Here is a 20,858-nt window from a genome sequence, read left to right as displayed (position 1 = left end):
GCCAGTGAGGTTCCGGTGAGTGGTGCGTGACCCAGTCGGAAGTGCGTCCATCCATCCCTAAATATTATCATGCTTCTGGTTCCATGTGCCAATCTAGGAGCTCTACTTTGGACTACAAATTGCAGTTTCTCTACTGTCTTCAGTGACAGTCCCACAAATTAGAGCTGAGCCAAAATTTCTCAGAAGACATTTTTTTCTGGGGAAATTGCTGAGATGTCTCTTTTTTCATTCCCTGGAAAAAGAAAGTTACTTTTCTCTGAATGTTCTCCATCGTGTTCCCCTCCACCCCCCACTCCAGAATGACACGGGATCCCATAATATAAATCCCAAGGAATCATGGTACTAGCCCGAGCCCCACCTTCAGCTGGAATCAACTGTCGAAAATGGAACCATTCTTCCTAACCTCTGTCCGCCTTTGCTAGTCATTTGTGGCATATCATATCAGCAGCTCTCAACAGAATCAACTCTTTTAGCTTCCATTGCCCAGAGGTAATGCTGTATCAAGCACAAACAACTAGGCAAGTGGGTATATTTCTGGTGTTTTCCACAGCTCTCCCCTTGGCCAGCAGGTAGCAGTTTCTTAGCAACTGCGCAACCCTCTCCTGTGAGACAACAACATTTAGCAGCCTCCTTTTCTCTCATCTCCAGGTGTTTTGCGACTACCACGGCCATTCCCAGAGGAAGAACGTGTTCCTGTATGGATGCAGCATAAAAGAGACCTTGTGGCAAGCAGGATGCACAGTTGACACAACTGTTGTCACAGAGGATGTCGGATACAGGGTAAGACATGCTCTTTATAGCAGGCACTTCTGCGCAGAAACTCCAGATGAAATTACCTTGGTCCTCCCTGGTTTAGACTTTGAATCATTTGCTCTAATACTAAACTCAGGTAGTGAGTGCTAGCAAATGGAACCAAAATGGGCCACTGACAAACAAGGTGGAGGTATTAGCATGTTGGGGGGGAATACTGAGGTTTGCAGAAGCATATGAATATATATATATATATATATATATATATATATATATATCTCCTCAGAAGGAGAAACAGAACAGCCCTATGAGGACTGAGCATGACCAATAGCCATGGAGTGTTGTGAGTCAGTTGTGAAAGAAAAATGGGAAAATGAAGTGAATCGGTAAGATAAAACGGCATGCTTGAATCCGTTACAACTTATAGCATCCTGTAGGGGGTAGGATAACTGAATAACTGACTGGAACCCTGAACAGGAGCATTCCTATTAGGTAGGGATGTCAGAGAATTCTGCCACGGACTCCAGTGAGGCCGGATTTTAAAGAATCTGGCCCCCTGGAATCTGTGGCGGAATGGCCTCCCGCCCCCCAGCCTAGGGATGTACGAAAGTCACTTATCTTTTCACGGAATTGATTCGCGGTGGGGGGAAGGCGCTCCATCCCTCCCCCCGGAATCCTTGACGGGGGGGAGGCAATTTGGTCCTCCCCCCCAGAATCCTGCCCAGCTGGCTGCGCTCCGCGGTGGCTCTGTGAAGCAGCCAGCCAGGGCCGTCCGCAGCTGGACTTCCGGCCGCGGACAGGCTGCTGTAGATGCAAATGGTGGCCACCGTAGCGGCCGCCATTTGCATCCAGCCAGGCTGCCATGATAGGGTATGTAAGTATTTACATAGCCTATCACAGCTGGGCAAAAACAACAACAACACCGTACGCAAATGGCGGCGGCTACGGCGGCTGCCATTTGCGTTCCCTATTTTTTGCCGTTTTACCTTATGTAAATATTTACATACGGTATTGCAGCAAAAAAAAGGGGAACGCAAATAGCGCCACTACGCTATTTGTGTTCCCCTTTTTTTTCACCGTAATAGCCTGCGTAAATATTTATGTAGGCTAAAACAACGAAAAACAGGGAACGCAAATGGCGGCCGCCATAGCCGCTGCCATTTGCATACGCTGTTTGTTTTTTTGCTTGGCTTGCCGTGATAGGCTACATAAATACTTACATAGCCTATCATGACAAAGACCAGGATGCAAATGGCAGCCGTGGGAGCCGGTCGAAAGACCAGCCGGAGCCACCGGAGCCGCCACCAGAGCTGCCGCCGTCCGGAACATCCACCCTAGGTAAGCTTTGTCCTGGGGGGAATCTGCGGGGGGGCAGGGGGGCAGGCCATTCCGCCATGGATTTCGGGGGGCCGAATGCCAGTGCATTCGGTCTCACTGAAATCCGTGGCAGAATTCTCCACCATCCCTACCCTGGCCCCCAGCGGAATCTCCCTGGGACGGAACTTACCTGGGGTGGATGCGGCGGCGGCTCCGGCGGCAGCTCCGGTGGCTCTGGTGGCGGCACTGGCAGCGGTGATGGCAGCAGCGGCTCCGGCTGGTCTCCTGGCTGGCTGCTGCTGGGCTGCTGCAGCCGCAAATGGCGGCTGTCGTAGCAGCTGCCATTTGTGGCCTTGCAGGCAGCCGTGATGGGCTACATAAGTATTTACATAGCCTATCATGGCAAAGAGCAGGGGCACTAATGGCATAGTGGCCGCCATTTGCATCCCTGCTCTTTGCCATGATAGGCTACGTAAATACTTACATAGCCTTATCACGGCTGCCTGCAAGGTTGCAAATGGTGGCCACTACGACGGCTGCCACCAGCCAGGGAGGATTCCAGGGAGAGGGACGGAGCACCTCCCCCGCACCACGGATGCCCCGGCATGGAATAAGGTAAGTGTTTCATACATCCTTACTATTAGGATGTGAGGATATGCTGCAACATTTTGTTGCCACCAATACTTATAGGATCTTGTTGCTCAGTTCAGCCTGGTAAACCATATGCACTGAAGAGCTGATGCAGTCTAGTGTCAGGTTCCTTGGTTCTCCTCCTTCGCAGTCACACACTCCAGGATACCAGGCTTCAGGATCACTACTTTATTAGTTACCTACTGGGTTCTTTACAAATGCAAATCCTTGGAGACTTCAGGCCACAAAGGAAAACAGCTACTCCACACAATTATGAATATCAATAGAGGAGCCAAGTGGGAATCAGAGACGTTGCCAGCAGTTTGCACAAGAACTTGCCAGCCTGAATAACTTGGGGGGGGGGTGCCTCTCTTTTACATTTGTGCCCTCCTATGTAGGCTATCACACATAGCCAACTGGGTGGAACGTATGAGCTTCACCAACTTTTCCCGTTTCGCTCTGTGCCGGACTGTAGAATAGAGATGTCAGAGAATTCCGCCACAGATCTCAGTGAGGCCGAATGCCAGTGCATTCGGCCCCCCGAAATCCATGGCAGAACAAAGCCCCCCCCCATAAAAGGTGTGCAAAATGGAGCACTTACCTGCTGCCGTCCATGCTGACTTGCGAATGGCGGCTGCATCTGCGGCCACCATTTGCTTCCTCATTATAGCCGTGATAGGCTACGTAAATAATTACGTAGCCTATCACGGCTAACGCAGGGACACCATTTGCATCCCTGCGGAGGCCGTGATAGGCTACGTAAGTATTTACGTAGCCTATCATGGCAAAAAAAAAAAAAGGGATGCAAATGGTGGCCATCGTAGCCGCTGCCATTTGTGTCCACTTTTTGTTTGTTTTTGCCGTGATAGGCTACTTAAATATTTACGTAGCCTATCACGGCAAAATACAGGGACGCAAATGGTGGCAGCTATGGCCACCGCCATTTGCGTCCTTGCAGGCTGCCCAGTGGCCGGATGTCCGGCTGCAGGCAGCCCTGGCCAGTGGCTCCGCGGAACCACTGTGGAGCGGAGCCGGCTGGACAGAATTTCTGGGGGAGGGATGGAGTGTCTCCCTCCCACTGCAAATGTCACCCTTCGAAAAAGTAAGTGACTTTCATACATCCCTACTCTAGAATCCTTCAGGTCACATCCCACACTCTCCTCCTTCCCCAAGACCTGGGTTCTCATGGGGGAGGAAAAGGGGGGCCTTCAGGTGGAGCCATCTGTGAGCCAAGTTCCTGAGAAGCACGCCTATCCATATCTGAGCTCACTAGGGAGGAAACCTCCCCCAGTTCTGGCTGTTCCCATTCTGAATCTGAGCTGCTAAGTATTTCCACATGCTCAGAATCATTTCTGACATCTAGTAGGGATGGGGGAGAATTTCTCCCTGAAACTTCGGGGGGCCGAGTGCCAATGCATTCGGTCCTCCGAAGGTTGTTCAGGGAGAAATTCTCCACCCCCCCGCCCCCCCCAGATGGGACTTACCTTTCACGAATGTCACTCCCGGTGACGGGTCCTGGCGGCGGTTCGGCAGGTCTTCGTCAGGGGTGGGGGCGGCCGCCGGTCTTTCGACCGGCGGCCGCCGCCGCCATTACAAGAAAAGTAAAAAAAAAACACGCCCCTGTGATAGGCTACATAACGATTAACGTAGCCTATCAAGGCTAGATTTGCAAAGTCAGCCATGATAGGCTACGTTGATCGTCACGTAGCCTATCACGGGTGACTTAAAAAAAAAAAGCGTGTACGCTAATGGCGGCCCCCATAGGGAGCCGCCATTCGCGTTCCTTATTTGGTCCCTGTAGTCTACGTAAAGATTTACGCAGACTACGGCGAAAATAAGGGCAACGCAAATAGCGTTGCCCTTATTTTTGCTGTAGTCTATGTAAATCTTTACGTAGACTACAGGGACCAAACAAGGAACGCAAATGGCGGCTCCCTATGGGGGCCGCCATTTGCGTACGCGCTTTTTTTTTTAAGTCACCCGTGATAGGCTACATGATGATTAACGTAGCCTATCACGGCTGACTTTGCAGATCTAGCTGTGATAGGCTACATAAATCGTTACGTAGCCTATCATGGGGCTTTTCTTTTACTTTTCTTTTGAAGTTCGCGGCCGGGGAGACGGGGCGCTTCTCCCCGGCCTGAATTTCGGCCATGCGAGGCGGGAAGCCTCCCCCCCGGCCTGAATTTCAGCCGGGCAAGGCGGGAAGCCTCTCCCCCCTGCCTGAACTTCGGGGGGAGAAGCGAAGCGCCTCCCCCCCACCGCGAAGCAAGCTGCAAGACCAGGAAAGTGACTTTCGTACATCCCTAACATCTAGCAGTCTACTGTTACACTGGGATCAGAGAGACCCAAGGTCAAAACATCACTCAGCCCTGTAACTCACTTGGTGACAATGGACTAGGGACCCCTACCCTGAGTCCCCTCTCAGTTTTAACCTTTTTCACAGGGTTGGATAGTGTGAGATAAAAACCCATGTTGGCCACCCTGATTATCTTGCAAGAAAAGGGGAATACAAGTTGTTGCGAACTGCCCAGAGAGCTTTTCCTATTAGACAGTATTATTGTTGTTCAGTCGTTAAGTCGTGTCCGACTCTTCCTGACCCCATGGACCATAGCACGCCAGGCCTTCCTGTCCTGCGCTCTCTCCTGGAGCGTGCTCAAGTCCATATTCATTGCATCGGTGATGCTATCTAGCCATCTCATCCTCTGCCGTCCCCTTCTCCTTTTGCCTTCAGTCTTTCCCAGCATCAGGGTCTTTTCCAGAGAGTTTTCTCTTCACATTGGGTGGCCAAAATATTTGAGCTTCAGCTTCACTATCTATCCTTCCAATGAGCACTCAGGGTTGATTTCCTTTAGGACTGACTGATTTGACCTCCTTGCAGTCCAGGGGACTCGTAAGAGTCTTCTCCAGCACCATAGTTCGAAAGCATCAATGCTTCTGCGCTCAGCCTTCCTTATAGTCCAGCTCTCACAGCCAAACATTACAACTGGGAAAACCATAGCTTTGATTATTAGGGGTGGACGAAAGTCACTTACCTTTCGCCGAAGCTTGTTCGCGGTGGGGGGGAAGCGCTTCGCTGCTCCCCCCGCGAAGTTCAGGCTGGGGGGGAGGCTTCCTGCCTCGCCCCGGCTGAAATTCAGGCCGGGGGGAGGCTTCCCGCCTTGCCCCAGCCGAAATTCAGGCCGAGGAGGAGGCTTCTCGCCTCGCCCAGCTGTGAACTCGAAAGTTTGTTTTTTTTTTAAACGCCCCCATGATAGGCTTCGTGACGATTAACGTAGCCTATCACGGCTAGATCTGCAAAGCCAGCCGTGATAGGCTATGTTAATCATCACGTAGCCTATCACGGGTGACTTAAAAAAAAAAAAAAGCACGTACGCTAATGGTGGCCCCCATAGGGAGCCGCCATTCGCGTTCCTTATTTGGTTGCTGTAGTCTACGTAAATCTTTACGTAGACTACAGCGACCAAATAAGGAAGGGGAATGGCAGCTCCCTATGGGGGCCGCCATTAGCGTACGCGCTTTTTTTTTTTAAGTCACCCGTGATAGGCTACGTGACGATTCACGTAGCCTATCACGGCTGACTTTGCAAATCTAGCTGTGATAGGCTACGTTAATCCTCCCGTAGCCTATCACGGGGGCGTTTTTTTTTCTTTGATTGCAATGGCGGCGGCGGCAGCCGGTCAAAAGACCGGCTGCCGCTCCTGCCCCGCTCGAACAGCCGCCGAACTGCCGGCCGGACCCGCCGCCGGGAGGGACATTCGGTGAAGGTAAGTCCCATCCCGGAGGGAGGGTGCGGGGGGTGGGGTGGGGGTGCAGAGGATTTCTCCCTGAAACTTGTTCGGGGGGCCGAACACGTTGGCGCTCGGCCCCCCGAAGTTTCGGGGAGAAATTCTTCGCCATCCCTATTGATTATACGGACCTTTGTCAGCAAGGTGATGTCTCTGCTTCTTACTATGCTGTCTAAGTTTGCCATAACTTTCCTCCCAAGGAGCAAGTGTCTTTTAATTTCATGGCTACCGTCACTGTCTGTGGTGATCTTGGAGCCCAAGAAAATAAATTCTGTCACTGCTTCCATTTCTTCCCCTTATATATGCCAGGAAGTGATGGGGCCAGATGCCATGATTTTAGTTTTTTTAATGTTGAGTTTCAAACCAGCTTTTGCACTCTCCTCTTTCACCCTCAACAAAAGGCTCTTTAGATCCTCTTCGCTTTCTGCCATTAGGGTGGTATCGTCTGCATATCTGAGGTTGTTGATAATTCTCCTGGCAATCTTAATTCCGACCTGTGATTCATCCAACCCGGCGTTTCTCATGATGTACTCTGCATATTAATTAAATAAGCAGGGCGACAATATGCAGCCTTGTCGTACTCCTTTCCCAATTTTGAACCAATTGGTTGTTCCATGTCCGGTTCTTACTGTTGCTTCTTGACCCTCATACAGGTTTCTCAGGAGACAGGTAAGGTGGTCTGGTACTCCCATCTCTTTATGAATTTGCCACAATTTGTTGTGATCCACACAATCAAAGGCTTTAGCATAGTCAATGAAGCAGAAATAGACATTTTTCTGGAATTCTCTTGCTTTCTCCATGATCCATCGGAAGTTGGCGATTTGATCTCTAGTTCCTTTGCCTCTTCGAAACCCAGCTTGTACTTACCGGTATGTAATAATGTAATGCTATCTAGATGTCTGATCCAACATGGCTCTTCTTACATTCTTATGTCGTTATGTTACTTTTCTTTTTGTCTCACCAGTTTGCCTTCTGGAAGCTGGCCATGCTCACCATAGTAGCTCCTTTATGAATGGGCAAGCCCCCCTTCCCCATGGTAATCATTTTGTGAAAGTGCCATGAGATTCTCTCAAAATTCCACATTGGCCCACTGATCCAAAAAAGGTTGAGACAGGCTGCCCTGAATGCTAGTGTTTTTCTTTTTGATTGGATCAGAGACACTTGAATGTCTGTTTCTTTATATATGGGTTGAAGAGCATATAAAGAGGCCTGTTGGACAAGACCAAGAGCCTATCTGGGGGTGGGGGGACCTGTGGCTAGAGTTGTTGGAGGAATCCATCTGGGGTGTGTGTGAAGCTCACTGAGCTTCTGTCAGCTTGGTACCCCTGGACTTTGGCAAGCTGGCCCAACTTGATCTGCATCGAGTTGGGCCAGGTCATGAATTTACCAGGTTTTTTTTTTTTTTCTGTCAATAGAAATTAGCACAGGTTGCAGGCACAATCTGCATAATTTGCACAATTTGCAGCCGTAATTTGAGTAACTTGTATAATTCGTGCTGCCATTTGTGCAAATTGCACAAGTTACATGCACAATTTGGGCAAATTTCTATTGACCCGACCCCCCAGAAACAGCCTACAGATTTCAGTAAAAGCCCGTGGCTCAGCTAGGCCAGGTGGGCAGCTGGGATCCGTTGGGTCCCTGAAGGGCCATATTTTCAAAAGATGGCCATCCCTACCTGTGGCCCTCCAGATGTTGTTGGACTACAACTCGCATCAGCCCCAGATAGCATGGGCAATGGTCAAAGTTGACAGGAGATGTAGTCCTACAACTTTTTGAGGGCCACAAGTGCCCCATATCTGCTCTACAAATTTGTCTAGCCACCCCTTTTAAAAGCCTTCTAGGCTCATGGCTATGACCACATCTTTTGGCAGTGTATTCTATAATTGTCTTAGGTGCTGTTTGAAGATAGAAGTACTTCCTTTTCTCTGTTCTGAATCTATTGCCAGTCAATTTCATTGGATGGCCCCAAGTTCTAATATTAGAGGAGAGGGGGAAAATAAATCCTTCAATATCCGCTCTTTCCCCATAATCATGCCACTCTGTGGACTACGCATGCAGCAGAATAATGAGGTAGCAGTGGGTCGTAGAGTCCAGAGGTGGCAGAATGGGCTTTACTATTTCAGATTGCAGTGTGTGTGTGTGTAATATTAATTAGAAAATTCTCCCTAATATTCTGATTTGGAAAAGAAAGAAAGAACCATGCAAAGAATTTTCTTTTCTTTTTTATACGAGAGACCAAGCACTGAAAAATGTGATCTCTCCCCCTGCAGTCTGGAGTGGCCCAATCTCCTTTGCCATCCCATTCTTTTTCATGTGGAGAATGGGCCTGAGTTTAATGGTACTTACACTCAGCTAAGTGCACATAGAACTTGCAGCTTTACCCCCCACCCCCCGCCCTGCCTTTTAAGAACTTTTTATTTGGATAGATAACATTTGTGTGTGATGGATAAAATAGTTTATATACCTGTACTTTTTTTGCACTTTGCAGTGCTGAGGGACAGCTGCAGCTTCCATCATTAAAGTATTTCCATAAGTGATCTTAATATAATGAAAGCTGAAACAGTGACCAAAGGAAGGATCTTACATGGCCTTCTTTAGCCCGATCTCTCTCGATTTCTCTTGATTTGTTTATTTATTTATTATATTTATTTATTATATTTATTTATATCCCGCCTTTTTCCCAATACTGGGACTCAAGGCGGCCTTACAACATTAAAACTGCTACAATTAAAAACTATAAATAGAAATACAAATACAACTGCTCAAAAGTTAAGAATATAATTAAATCATCAATATTAAAATTGTAAAAATATTAAAACATTAAAAGACAACCAGAACAACAAAAATGGTATCCATACATCACATTTTCCCAGGTCCAGACTAGTTATCCCCAAAGGCCTGCTGGAACAAAAATTTTTTTGCATGCCTATGAAAACATATCAAGGAGGGTGCCACTCTTGCCTCCCTGGGAAGGGAGTTCCAGAGCCTTGGGGCATCCACTGAGAAGGCCCTCTCCTGTGTTCCCACCAGGCATGCCTGTGATGATGGCGAGAGAAGTGCTTCCCATGAGGATCTCAGGGCATGAGTAGGCTCATAGAGGAGAATATGGTCTTTCAGATAACCTGGACCCAAGCCGTATAGGGCTTTATAGGACATAACCAGCACTTTGAATTGTGCCCAGAAACAGACTGGGAGCCAGTGAAGCTGTTTTAACAGGGGAGTTGTATGCTCCCTGTAACCAGCCCCAGTCAGCAGTCTGGCCACAGTTCTTTGAACCAGCTGAATTTTCCGAACATTTTTCTGAGGCAGCCCCACGTAGAGTGCGTTACAGTAATCCAAATGGGATGTAACTAAGGTATGTGTCACTGTGGCCAAGTCAGACATCTCAAGGAACAGGCACAGCTGGTGCACTAGCTTTAACTGTGCAAAGGCACTCCTGGCCACCGCTGAAACCTGGGCATCCAGGCTCAGGGCTGAATCCAGAAGTACACCCAAGCTGCGAACCTGTGTCTTCAGGGGGAGTGTAACCCCATCTAGCACAAGCTGGATCCCTATTCCCTGATCTACCTTTCGACTGACCAGGAGCACCTCCGTCTTGTCTGGATTAAGCTTCAATTTGTTTGCCCTCATCCAGTCCATTTCTGCTGACAGACACCGGTTCAGCACCCCAACAGCTTCCTTGGAATTAGATGGAAAGGAAAAGTAGAGTTGGGTGTCATCAGCGTACTGGTGACACCAAACCCCAGAACTCCAGACAACCTCCCCCAGTGGTTTCATGTATATGTTAAATGGCATGGGGGACAAAAGAGAACCCTGAGGGACCCCACAAGCCAATGGCGAGGGAATCGAACAGGAGTTCCCCAGCACCACCTTCTGGGTCTGCCCCTCCAAGAAGGAATGGAGCCACTGTAAAACAGATTTCTCTCTCAGCCTGCCAGCCTGTCAGCCTCTGTCTGTCTGTCTGTCTGTCTGTCTGTCTGTCTGTCTGTCTGTCTGTCTCTGTCTCTCTCTCAGCCAGCCTCTGCCTCTGCCTCTGCCTCTGCCTCTCTCTCTCTCTCTCTCTCAATCTCTCTCCCCTATGAGCTAGAGTGGGGTAGGGTGGGAAAAACCTTATTGTCAGCACATCTTCAGAAGCTTTGTTGCAGTTGAACTTTAGAACATCAGGAAGAGTTGGCAAGCACATAGAGAGAATCAAAAGGCCGCCTTCTGGCAGCTGAGTTATGTCTTGCATCTGCAACAGATGAGCCAGAAGCAAACTTATGTTGCAGACTGACAGTGGGGGTATTAACCTCACCACATGTATGTTATGCGTAGGGCAGTACAGACTGTGTAGAATCCATTCTGTCTGTGTTTCACGGGTTGTCATGCGCCTTTTGTTCCATTGTCCGCTCAGAGATGGATACGAATATTTTTTTTGTCAAGCGGAAGAATACTCAAATAATTACGTAACAGGTTTTGTAAGAATTTACATAATTTACCTGAGTATGTAACATTTAGCGTATTATCCCCCATTCCATTCCACTTTTCCTCAGCAGAATTTCTGTATTTTCCTATGAATAAATAGGCGTAAATTTTGGGAAGGTAAAAAATAAAAACATCTGAAAGTTGGTGGACTCTGCACAGCCTGAGGGGGTCACTCTGCAGGGATTCTGCAGGTTGGATTCTTAGAAATCTGAGCTTATTTTAGTCTGTCTCGAATTTCTCCAGCATCCCTAGTTATGTGGCCAGTTTCCTAACTGGTGTGCCTACAGGATCATATAAAACACACCACCTGCCCTTTAGCTAGAGCAGAGGTGGGCAACCTGTGGCCCTCCAGATGTTTCTGGATTACAACTCCCATCAACCCTGACCATTGGCCATGCTGGCTGTGGCTGATTGGAGTCCAACAGCATCTGCAGGATCACAGGTTCCCACACCTCTCAGACAGAGAATCTTCTCTCCTATTTGGAATATAGCTGTGCACAAACAGCTTCTCAAAATTCTCCAGCCTACTTGTGGGAAGAAAAACTGGGGGGAGGGGGGGAATTCACTGAATTTTTCCTAGGGGAGGAGAAATTTTCCCACAGTTTCTCACAGAGAGGGCTCACTACTGGCAGGGGCTGTAGCACAGTTTCTTTCTTTTTTCCCTCAGGGTTTTTGGTTTATTGCACCACTTCTGTAAGTGGCAACAGCATAGGGATGGCAGAGAATTTCTCCCCGAAACTTCGGGGGGCCGAGCGCCAACATGTTCAGCCCCCCGAACAAGTTTCGGGGAGACTTGGATTCCTGCATTGAGTGGGGGGTTGGACTTGATGGTCTTATAGAACCCTTCTGACCCTACTATTCTATGATGTTATGATTCTAAGAGATTCAAAACCCCCTGCTTTATGTAATGCTCACCTCTGCCCTCTGTTCCACTGAGAGCTCTGCGAGCTGACTCCAGTTTCCCTGGGTCCTAGCTAGGAATGGCGGAGAATTCCGCCAAGGATTCCAGTGAGACCAGATTCTTTAGAATCCGCCCCCCTGGAATCCATGGTGGAATGGCCTCCTGCCTCCCACCCCCCCAGGGAATCCCCCCGGGCCGGCACTTACCTGGAGCGGATGCAGCGGATTCGGCAGTGGCGGCGGATTCGGCGGCGGCGGCTGGTCTCCTGGCCGGCTGCAGCAGGGCTGCTGCCACCACCATTGCCGTCCTTGGACTGTGATAGGCTATGTAAGAATTTACGTAGCCTATCATGGCTAGCATCACCCCCCCCAAACCGCAGCGTACGCAAATGGCAGCCGCTGTAGCTGCTGCCATTTGCGTACGCTGCATTTTTTTTTATGTTAGCCATGAAAGGCTATGTAAATTCTTACGTAGCCTATCACGGCTGTCTAGCTGGACGCAAATGGCGGCCACTATGGCGTCCGCCATTTGCGTCTGCACCAGGCCATCTGCAGCCAGAAATCCAGCTGCGGATGGCCCTGGCCGGCTGCTCTGCGGCCTGGCTGCAGAGTGGAGCTGGCCGTCGAGGATTCTGGGGGGGAGGACCGGATTGCCTCCCCCCCCATCGAGGATTCTGCGGGGAGGGACGGAGCAAAGGTAAGTGAGTTTTGTACATCCCTAGTCCTAGCTTCTTTCCTCCCTGCTGGCTGCAATGGGTTTGGATCCAGCTCTCATGTAGGTTTCAGTACAGTATTTATCCTGTTTTGGAGTGGTTGGCCCCTGTGTGAACAGAATGCTGGACTAAATGGACCCTTGCTCTGATCCAGCAGGGCTCTTCTGATGTTCTTATCTTTAATTGGGATGGAAGAAGCTGTTCATTACAGGGCCTACAGAAAGAAAGGGTATGTGTTGTTGTCTATGAACATTTGGGATAGAGTAGAGCAGTCTTTCCCAACCTGGGGCCCTCTAGATGTGTTGGAATTCACATTCATAACTAGCATGGCCAATGGGGTGATTTATTTCCACCTGTTCTCCCCACTAAATGGCCAAAAAGACTCATCTAGCACTAGCGTAGACAGTAGAGAGGAGGCGAAGAGAGAAGGGAGGAAGATGAAAGTGAGGGTAATGGGCAGTATCCAATGGGCCACTTACACCCTCTGCTGATTCTGTTGCTGCCCACTGATTCTGCTGCACACGCAGGATCCATGGAGGCTCTGCACATGACTTGGAACACTGGAAAATCATGAATACAGGAGACTCTCCTCTTCAGAAACATAACTTTCCCAGAGCTCTGGGAAGTGTGGTTGTGTGTAGTCGTACCTAGGGCTGTACACAAATGGCTTCTCAAAATCCTCCACCCTATTTGTTGGCAGAGAAATTAAGGGACCATTTCACTGAATTTCTCCAGGGGCAGGAGAACATCTCCAACTGGTCCTCAGGATGTGGGGGAAATCACCATTATCAGTGGGAGAAGCATAGCTATTGTGTCAAGTTCTCCTTTCTTTCTTTCTTTCTTTCTTTCTTTCTTTCTTTCTTTCTTTCTTTCTTTTTTGCTGCCCCTGCGTTGGCAGCTTGGATGCCATTTTGCATCGTCAACAGCACCCAGAATCTAGCATTCATCTGGGCCATTGTAGGGGTGGAAATGGCAAATATTTGGAAAATATTCAAATGAAATTATGTAAAGTATCCTTCTTTTTCTGGGGCAGGGAAAGGGAAGAGAGAAAAAAACCAAACCAAACCAAGAATATCCTTAGAAAAACATCTGATAAATTTAGGTTCAGCTCTAACTGTACCCTGAAAGGTGGGAGATGCGTTCTACTGCTTCACTGACCTCCTTGGAAATATCTGAGAGTGGGGTAGGGATGGCAGAAAATTCCGCCACAGATCTCGGTGAGGCCAAATGCCAGTGCATTTGGCCCCCCGAAATCCGTGGCGGAATGGCTTGCTACCCCGCGCCCCCCCGCGGATCCCCCCCGGGATGAGACTTACCTGGGGCAGATCTTCCAGGCGGCGGCGGCTCCAGTGGTGGCTTCGGCGGCGGTGGCGGACGGTCTTACGACTGGCCACTGCCGCCGCCATTTCCAGTGTTAAAAAAAAAAAAAGACGTGATAGGCTACGTAAAGATTTACATAGCCTATCATGGCTAGGTTAAAAAAAAAAACCACAATGTGATAGGCTACATAAATCTTCACATAGCCTATCACGTCTGACTTTAAAAAACAAACAAACGCGTGTACGCAAATGGCGGCTACGGCCGCCACCATTTGTGTTCATTATTTTGACCCGTCTTAGTCTACGTAAATATTTACATAGACTAAGACGGCGAAAATAAGGGGGAACGCAAATAGCATCCGCTACGCTATTTGCGTTCCCCTTATTTTCGCTGTCTTAGTCTACGTAAATATTTATGTAGACTAAGACGGGCCAAAATAAGGAACGCAAATGGCGGCGGCCGTAGCCGCCGCCATTTGCGTACGCGTGTTGTTTTTTTTTTAAAGTCAGACGTGATAAAGACTTACGTAGCCTATCACGGCTGACTACAGGGACGCAAACGGCGGCGGCTACAGCTGCCGCCATTTGCATACCTGCTAGCCAGGCCCAGCGGCCGGATGTCCGGCTGCTGGAGGAGCCGACCAGCGGCTCTGCGGAATCTCCGCGGAGTGGAGCCGGCCGGCCAGAATTCTGGGTGTAGGGATGGCGGAGAATTTCTCCCTGAAACTTCGGGGGGCCGAGCGCCAACGTGTTCGGCCCCCCGAACAAGTTTTGGGGAGAAATCCTCCGAACCCCCCCACCCCCCGCACCCACCCTGGGACGGGACTTACCTTCACCGAATGTCCCTCCCGGTGGCGGGTCCGGCCGGCGGTTTGGCGGGTGTTCGAGCGGGGCGGGAGCGGCAGCCGGTCTTTCGACCGGCTGCCGCCGCCATTCCAATCAAAGAAAAAAAAAAAAACGCCCCCTGATAGGCTACGTGACGATTCACGTAGCCTATCACGGCTAGATTTGCAAAGTCAGCCGTGATAGGCTACGTCAATCGTCACGTAGCCTATCACGGGTGACTTTAAAAAAAAAAAAGCGCGTACGGATAATGGTGGCCCCCATAGGGAGCCGCCATTCCCGTTCCTTATTTGGTCACTGTAGTCTACGTAAATGTTTACGTAGACTACGGCGAAAATAAGGGCAACGCTATTTGCGAATCGTCAGGTAGCCTATCAGGGGGCGTTTTTTTTTTTTTTTAAACTTTCGCGTTCGCGGCCGGGCGAGGCGGGAAGCCTCCCCCCCGGCCTGAACTTCGCGGGGGGAGCAGCGAAGCGCCTCCCCCCCACCGCGAACGTCCTTCGACGACAGGTAAGGGACTTTTGTCCACCCCTATCTGGGTGGAGGGACGGAGCGACTCCCCCCCCCAGCGGAACCCAGCGGAGCCAGGTAAGGCCAATTTCATACATCCCTAGAGTGGGGGTAGAGAGTGAGGATTCTTCTCCTTAACAAACATTTGGCACATTGTTACAAATGAATCTCCTTGTTGTTCATTTTTTTTGGGGAAATGTACAATTAAAAGTTAATTAATGATAAAATAAACAGAGGGGAAAGAACCATTAGCTTGAGACCTGAGAAACACGGTTAGAACAAAGAGAATATTAAATTTGTATTTGCTAATGTTTACAAATGAGCACTGCACACACACTTACATTCCACTTACCTACCAGGCCAGCATTTTATTTAATTAACATTAAAAAGGTTGATTATAAAGACAAATTCTATTGTCTTAAGGAGATAAATTGAATGGGGTAATCTGCATATAGGTGTTTTGCTTTCACACATTTGGTTGGGTTGAGGAAAGACAAGATGAGGACACTCAGACCTTCACAGAGGATTTAGATTGTATCTGAGGTTTGTGGCCATTGGTTGTGTATGCATGTGTGAATATTAGCCAAGGCACAGATGGATATGGAGCATCTCTAGAATGTTCCATTGTATAACAGAAGCATGCTAGCAGTAGGTAGCCAGTCAGTATTAACCACAATACTGAATCCGAGGCAAATCCACCTTAACTGGATGTCCCAACAAAATCCACCAGTCTTTGAAGAATGACATCCCAAGAACTTGAGGGTAGCAAATTAAGACCCTAAACTTAGCATTGCCGGTCTTCTTCTTCTTCTTCTTCTTCTTCGGAACCAGTCTCTGTTGCTTCCATTATCTTCAGACATTAGCTGGTGGTCACGCGTATCTCCATGCTGCAGAAAGCTTACCTGCTGATTTCTGCAGATAAACTCCGTTTAATGGCCAAGGAGTAAGTAAGCCTTTTGTGGTCAGTTGGCAGCCCAGCCAGAACTTCAAGGGGGGAAAACATGGTGGAAGCAATCCATGTTTTTAAGAAGAAAATGAGAGTGAGAACTGTTTCATGCCAGTGATGGACAAATCTGTCGGTTGATGTTGCAAGCACTTGACTGAGTCTGGGAGTCCTTTGGACTTCCCTGTGCCTGGCCCCCTGGCCCCCACTCTCTGAGCCACAGGATGCTCGTGTGCATGCTTGCCAAGTGTCATGCAGTCCGGGAGTGCCCCGCAGCCAGGGATGCTGGAGAAATTAGAGATGAACTAAAATGAGCTCGGATTTCTAAAATTCCAACATTTGGAATCCGCCACAGAGTGACCCCCTCAGGCAGTGTGGAGTCCGTGGACTTTCAGATAATTTTTTTACTTTCCCAAAATTTACGCATATACATTTGTCAGAAAATAGGTAAGTTTCTGCTGAGGAAACGTTGAATGGAATGGGGGACAATACGCTAAATATTACATACTAAGGTAAATTATGTAAATACTTACATAAATACTTACATAAATACTTATGTAATTATTTGCATATTTTTCTGCATGATGACAAAAAAAAATATTCGCATCCACCTGTGGGCAGATGACAGAACGAAAAGCACCTGACAATCCACGAAACACAGATGGAGCGGATTTTACGCAGTTCATACATCCCTACCCACAGCTGGCCATTTCTTGCTGCGAGCTGCCATTTTTATGCAAGATGGGGGGGGTGTTCCATAATTTTCATATATTTAATGTTGCGCACAATAGCGTCTGTACAGGGCCATCTCCATGGAGATGGCCCTGTATGGATGCTGTTGTCACTCATCTGCACCAGCCAAATTCAATAGGTACAACAATTCCCAGCATGGGGAGAACCATGGTGTACCCACCTGCTATGCAGCTGTTAAAGATGAGGAACCTGTCAGAAAACAGGCAGCAACCCTAACTAAGAGCTAACATGGTTGAAAACACAGGGATTCAAGCCCAGTCTTTTAAAAGCAAATCCCTGGGCCTGGATGGATGAATCTGTCATTTTGGGTTTCTCCCACATTCACATTTTTCTAATCTTAAGTTCTTTTTGTCTTGGGCATGGACAACTCTGCAAAAATTGGTAATGTCTTGTCAAAATGAACTGAAACAGAATTTTCACTGATCTTGTGCATCTATGGACATCACTTGATTTCTATGTACTTGATTACCGTACCAGGAATGGGTGAGAATTTCATTTCAGGTTTGTTTGTTTTTTTAAATAAGAATTTGCCAAAATCCACAAATGTCTTCATATTCAGGATGGAAAGAGCTTGGGATTTATTTATTTTTTTAAAAAAATGTGGTAGAAAGCAACACTGACACGTTCGTCCACCCCTATTTCACTGGATGACTGGTGTCCAAAGATAAGAACCAACTCTTGGCATCATTATAAAGCATCACAGGTTAGGTGATATGAGATCCTATATCATCTTGGCTGCCCTTTTCTATTGCACCTTCTCCAGCTTTACAATATTCCTTTTGAGATGGGACAAAGAGATCCATACAGTTTCCCAAATATGCCTTCACCATAGATACATATTATAAGGGCATTACGATACCGGTCATTCCTCCAAACTGCAATGTGATTGGGACTGTATAGATTAGGCACCGGCATTAGGGATGGGCAAATGAGCAATGTTTGAGATCGCCAGAATGCTCTGAACTTTGTCTCACCGCTAGTCTTGTGCCTAATTCCTGTACACATTTGCGATGGCTGCTCATGTTGTGCAAATGGGAGTTTTATGAAAATCTCCCCAAATTTGCACAAATATCTTAATTTGCACAAATTTCCTCCATAGTCTAAAGCAGGAGTGCTTCGGTCCACTGAGGGAACTTGTGTAAATTAGGAAATTTGAGCAAGTAGAACTGGGAATCAGGAATGAATGAGATGAAGGGAAACACGTTTTTGCAATTTGTGAACATTTTCGGCAGATGTGTCCTTCCACTCATGTTTGGGGCTTAACATGGGACACGCTCGCATGTTTTGTGAGCAAAAACAGAATTCCCATACATCCCTATCCAGAATCCCTTTAAGCTTCCTGGTGAATGCTTTCCCAAGCACTGTACATTGGACTAGGGATGTGCAAATTCACCCCCATCAGGGTTCCCTGGGCGCCGGCCCGGCCTGGCCCAGCCCAGCCCCACCCCTGTTCCTGCTCACCGGTCCATGGACTGCGCTTGAGCCCCTCCCATGCTCGGCGAGCAGTCTGCATTCACTCTGATGGCCTCATCAAGCTCCATGGTTGCCATTTTTTGAAAAACAAAATGGCCATTGCGAAATGCTCATACTTGTATAGGCATGAGATGCACATTTTTTTGAATGCACATATTTGTGTATGTGTGAACATGTGCATTTTCAAAAGCATGCATCCTCGCACGTACGCAGATATGTGCATTTTTGCGGTCGCCATTTTATTTCTCAAAAAATGGTGACTGCAAAGCTTGTCGAAGCCACTTGGGTGAGTGCCAGCCATTTGCCAAGCATGGGCAGGGTAGTGGCAGGGGCAGGGGCTAGGCGAGCGGCACTTGGGGGTGTGGGAAGGGGCAGTTCCGCTGGATTCCCAGACAGAATCGGGTGCCTGTGCCATCCCTATGTTGGACAGGGACAGTACAGGACAGGGGGAAAGCAGAAACGTGCATCTCCAGGTTGCCTGAGAGTGACAAGCAAAGGCTTATCCTTTATGCTGTCCTGTCTGAATGACAATTTCTGTGCCTTTGTGTGGTGTGTGTGATCAAGAGAATGTGTGTGTATGCCTGCCTGCTGTTTATCAGTAAGGAAGACCACACAAGTGTCTATGTGTGTACGTGAGAGGGGGAGAGAGAGAGAGAGAGAGAGAGAGAGAGGGAGAGTACCAAATACACTTTAGAAAAACACACCAATTTCTCCCAGTTTCTAATTTTAAATGGTCAATATGTCTGCCACATCCATACGTATTTCTCCTAAGCAGCGAGCTACAATCCTTTAGCATCGGTTAATCATGCTAACTATAGGAAGAAAACTAGAGCTGTGCCCAGATGACTTCTCAAAATTCTCCACTCTTATGTGTGGGTAGAAAAATGGGGAGGATAATTTCACCAAATTTCTCCAGTGGGAGGAGAAATTCCCCAACAATTTCTCTCAGGTAGGGCTCACCACTGGCAAGGGTCATAGCACAGCTTGTTTCCTAAGGGTTTTTGGTTTTTGCATGGTCACTGTGACAGCAGCAAGTGCGTTGGCAGCCTGCCCCCCATTTTGCATTCTTCACAATGCCCCATACCTAGCATCATTCCTGGGCATATGGGGGGAGGGCAAACCCCACCCAAATATGGGGAAGAAAATTTGGGGGAATCCTGCAAAGTAGCCTTTATTTCTAGGAGGGTGGGTAAGAAAAAGAAAAAAAAAATCTCAGGATTTTTCTGATAAACTGGCTCAGCTCTAGTTCTCATTCTTAGGACCCAGCACTTTCCCCAGGACTTTCCAAATGTTAAATTGTTGAGGGGTGATTGTGGTTTGTGGATACATCTTGACTCTAATGCAGTTGCAGAGAGATGATTGTACAATGAAATACAGGGCACTAGTACTCACTCCTCAGTCACCTCCTAAGTAAAGGAAGTACAGAAACCCTGATCGTAACCCATGAGAATTTCACCCAAATTTCTCCTACTTTAATTTCCTTTTCAAAAGCAATTTCTTTTCTATCAAATTGAATGAGAATAGTTGAAAATAAAGCAGGAGAAATTTTTTGGCACAGCATTAAAACGACATGAAGCATCAAAAGCCACTGGCCATAAAATGTGAACGCAAACAAACAGGATTCACAAGAGGAAATAATTCCATTCACTTTTGTAACCATAGGTGGCATCATGCGCTCAGGTAAAAAAGAAAAGTGTATGTATATATAACAGCTAAATACTGCCTGAATGGATATTGTACTGGTTTTCTCCAAAAGTTTATTTAGTGTGTAAAGTGTGTGTGTGTATGTGTGTGTGTGTGTGTGTGTATGTGTGTATATATATATATATATATATATATATATATATATATATATAAAATTAGAGGCAGATACACATAGATGTTAAGAAGACACAACTAATCTTTAGTTACAATCTGTTTGAAAAGAAGAATAGCTGGTATTATGAACCCATAGTAGGCAGTCCCCTTCCCCTCCTCTCTATTGCTAAGTGTTAGGAATGGACAAATCGTTCTGTTTCACTATATGTAATATTAGTATTTTTTCAAGAACAAGGTAATAGCATCCTATTTTTGCATCAGTTTGCAAATTCTTTAGTGTGTAAAGTGTTATCCTCACAACAACTCTGTGAGGTAGGTTTGCTAGAGAGTCAGTGACTGGCCCAAAATCACCCAGTGACCTTTATGGCCCGAGTGGGGACTAGAATCTGAATCTCCCAAGTCCCAGACCATCACTCTAACCACTACGCTGTGCTGGCTGTCGCACATCTCTGGCTTTTGTATTGTCTCTGAACATGGCTCTACACAGCCCATCAAGCTAAGAGGTAAGTGGGTTGCAGGAAGCCCAGGGGGCTGCCCTTTATCCTTCTGATTGGCTGTGAGCTCACCAGGTGCTTCTGAGAGCTCCAACTGAATTGGAGGGGTGTGGCCTGAGTACTCCCAGCAGCTGACTGGGCGG

General features: G+C 47.8%; 1 protein-coding gene across 1 annotated transcript in view; it reads left to right on the top strand.

Moving 5' to 3' along the window:
- AGBL1 (AGBL carboxypeptidase 1) overlaps nucleotides 1–20,858 on the top strand; it is a 732,367-nt gene that overhangs the window by 332,565 nt on the left and 378,944 nt on the right. Inside the window, 1 exon segment of the mRNA XM_084816379.1 lies at nucleotides 649–780. Coding sequence (XP_084672505.1) covers nucleotides 649–780 — 132 coding nt within the window.

This window comes from Heloderma suspectum, chromosome 11 (assembly GCF_057233095.1).
Source record: "Heloderma suspectum isolate Gila_16-S chromosome 11, 16-S_ref, whole genome shotgun sequence".
Classification (NCBI taxonomy): Eukaryota; Metazoa; Chordata; class Lepidosauria; order Squamata; family Helodermatidae; genus Heloderma; species Heloderma suspectum.
The sequence above is the reverse complement of the archived record's forward strand: the minus strand, read 5'-3'. Positions and strand labels throughout refer to the sequence as shown.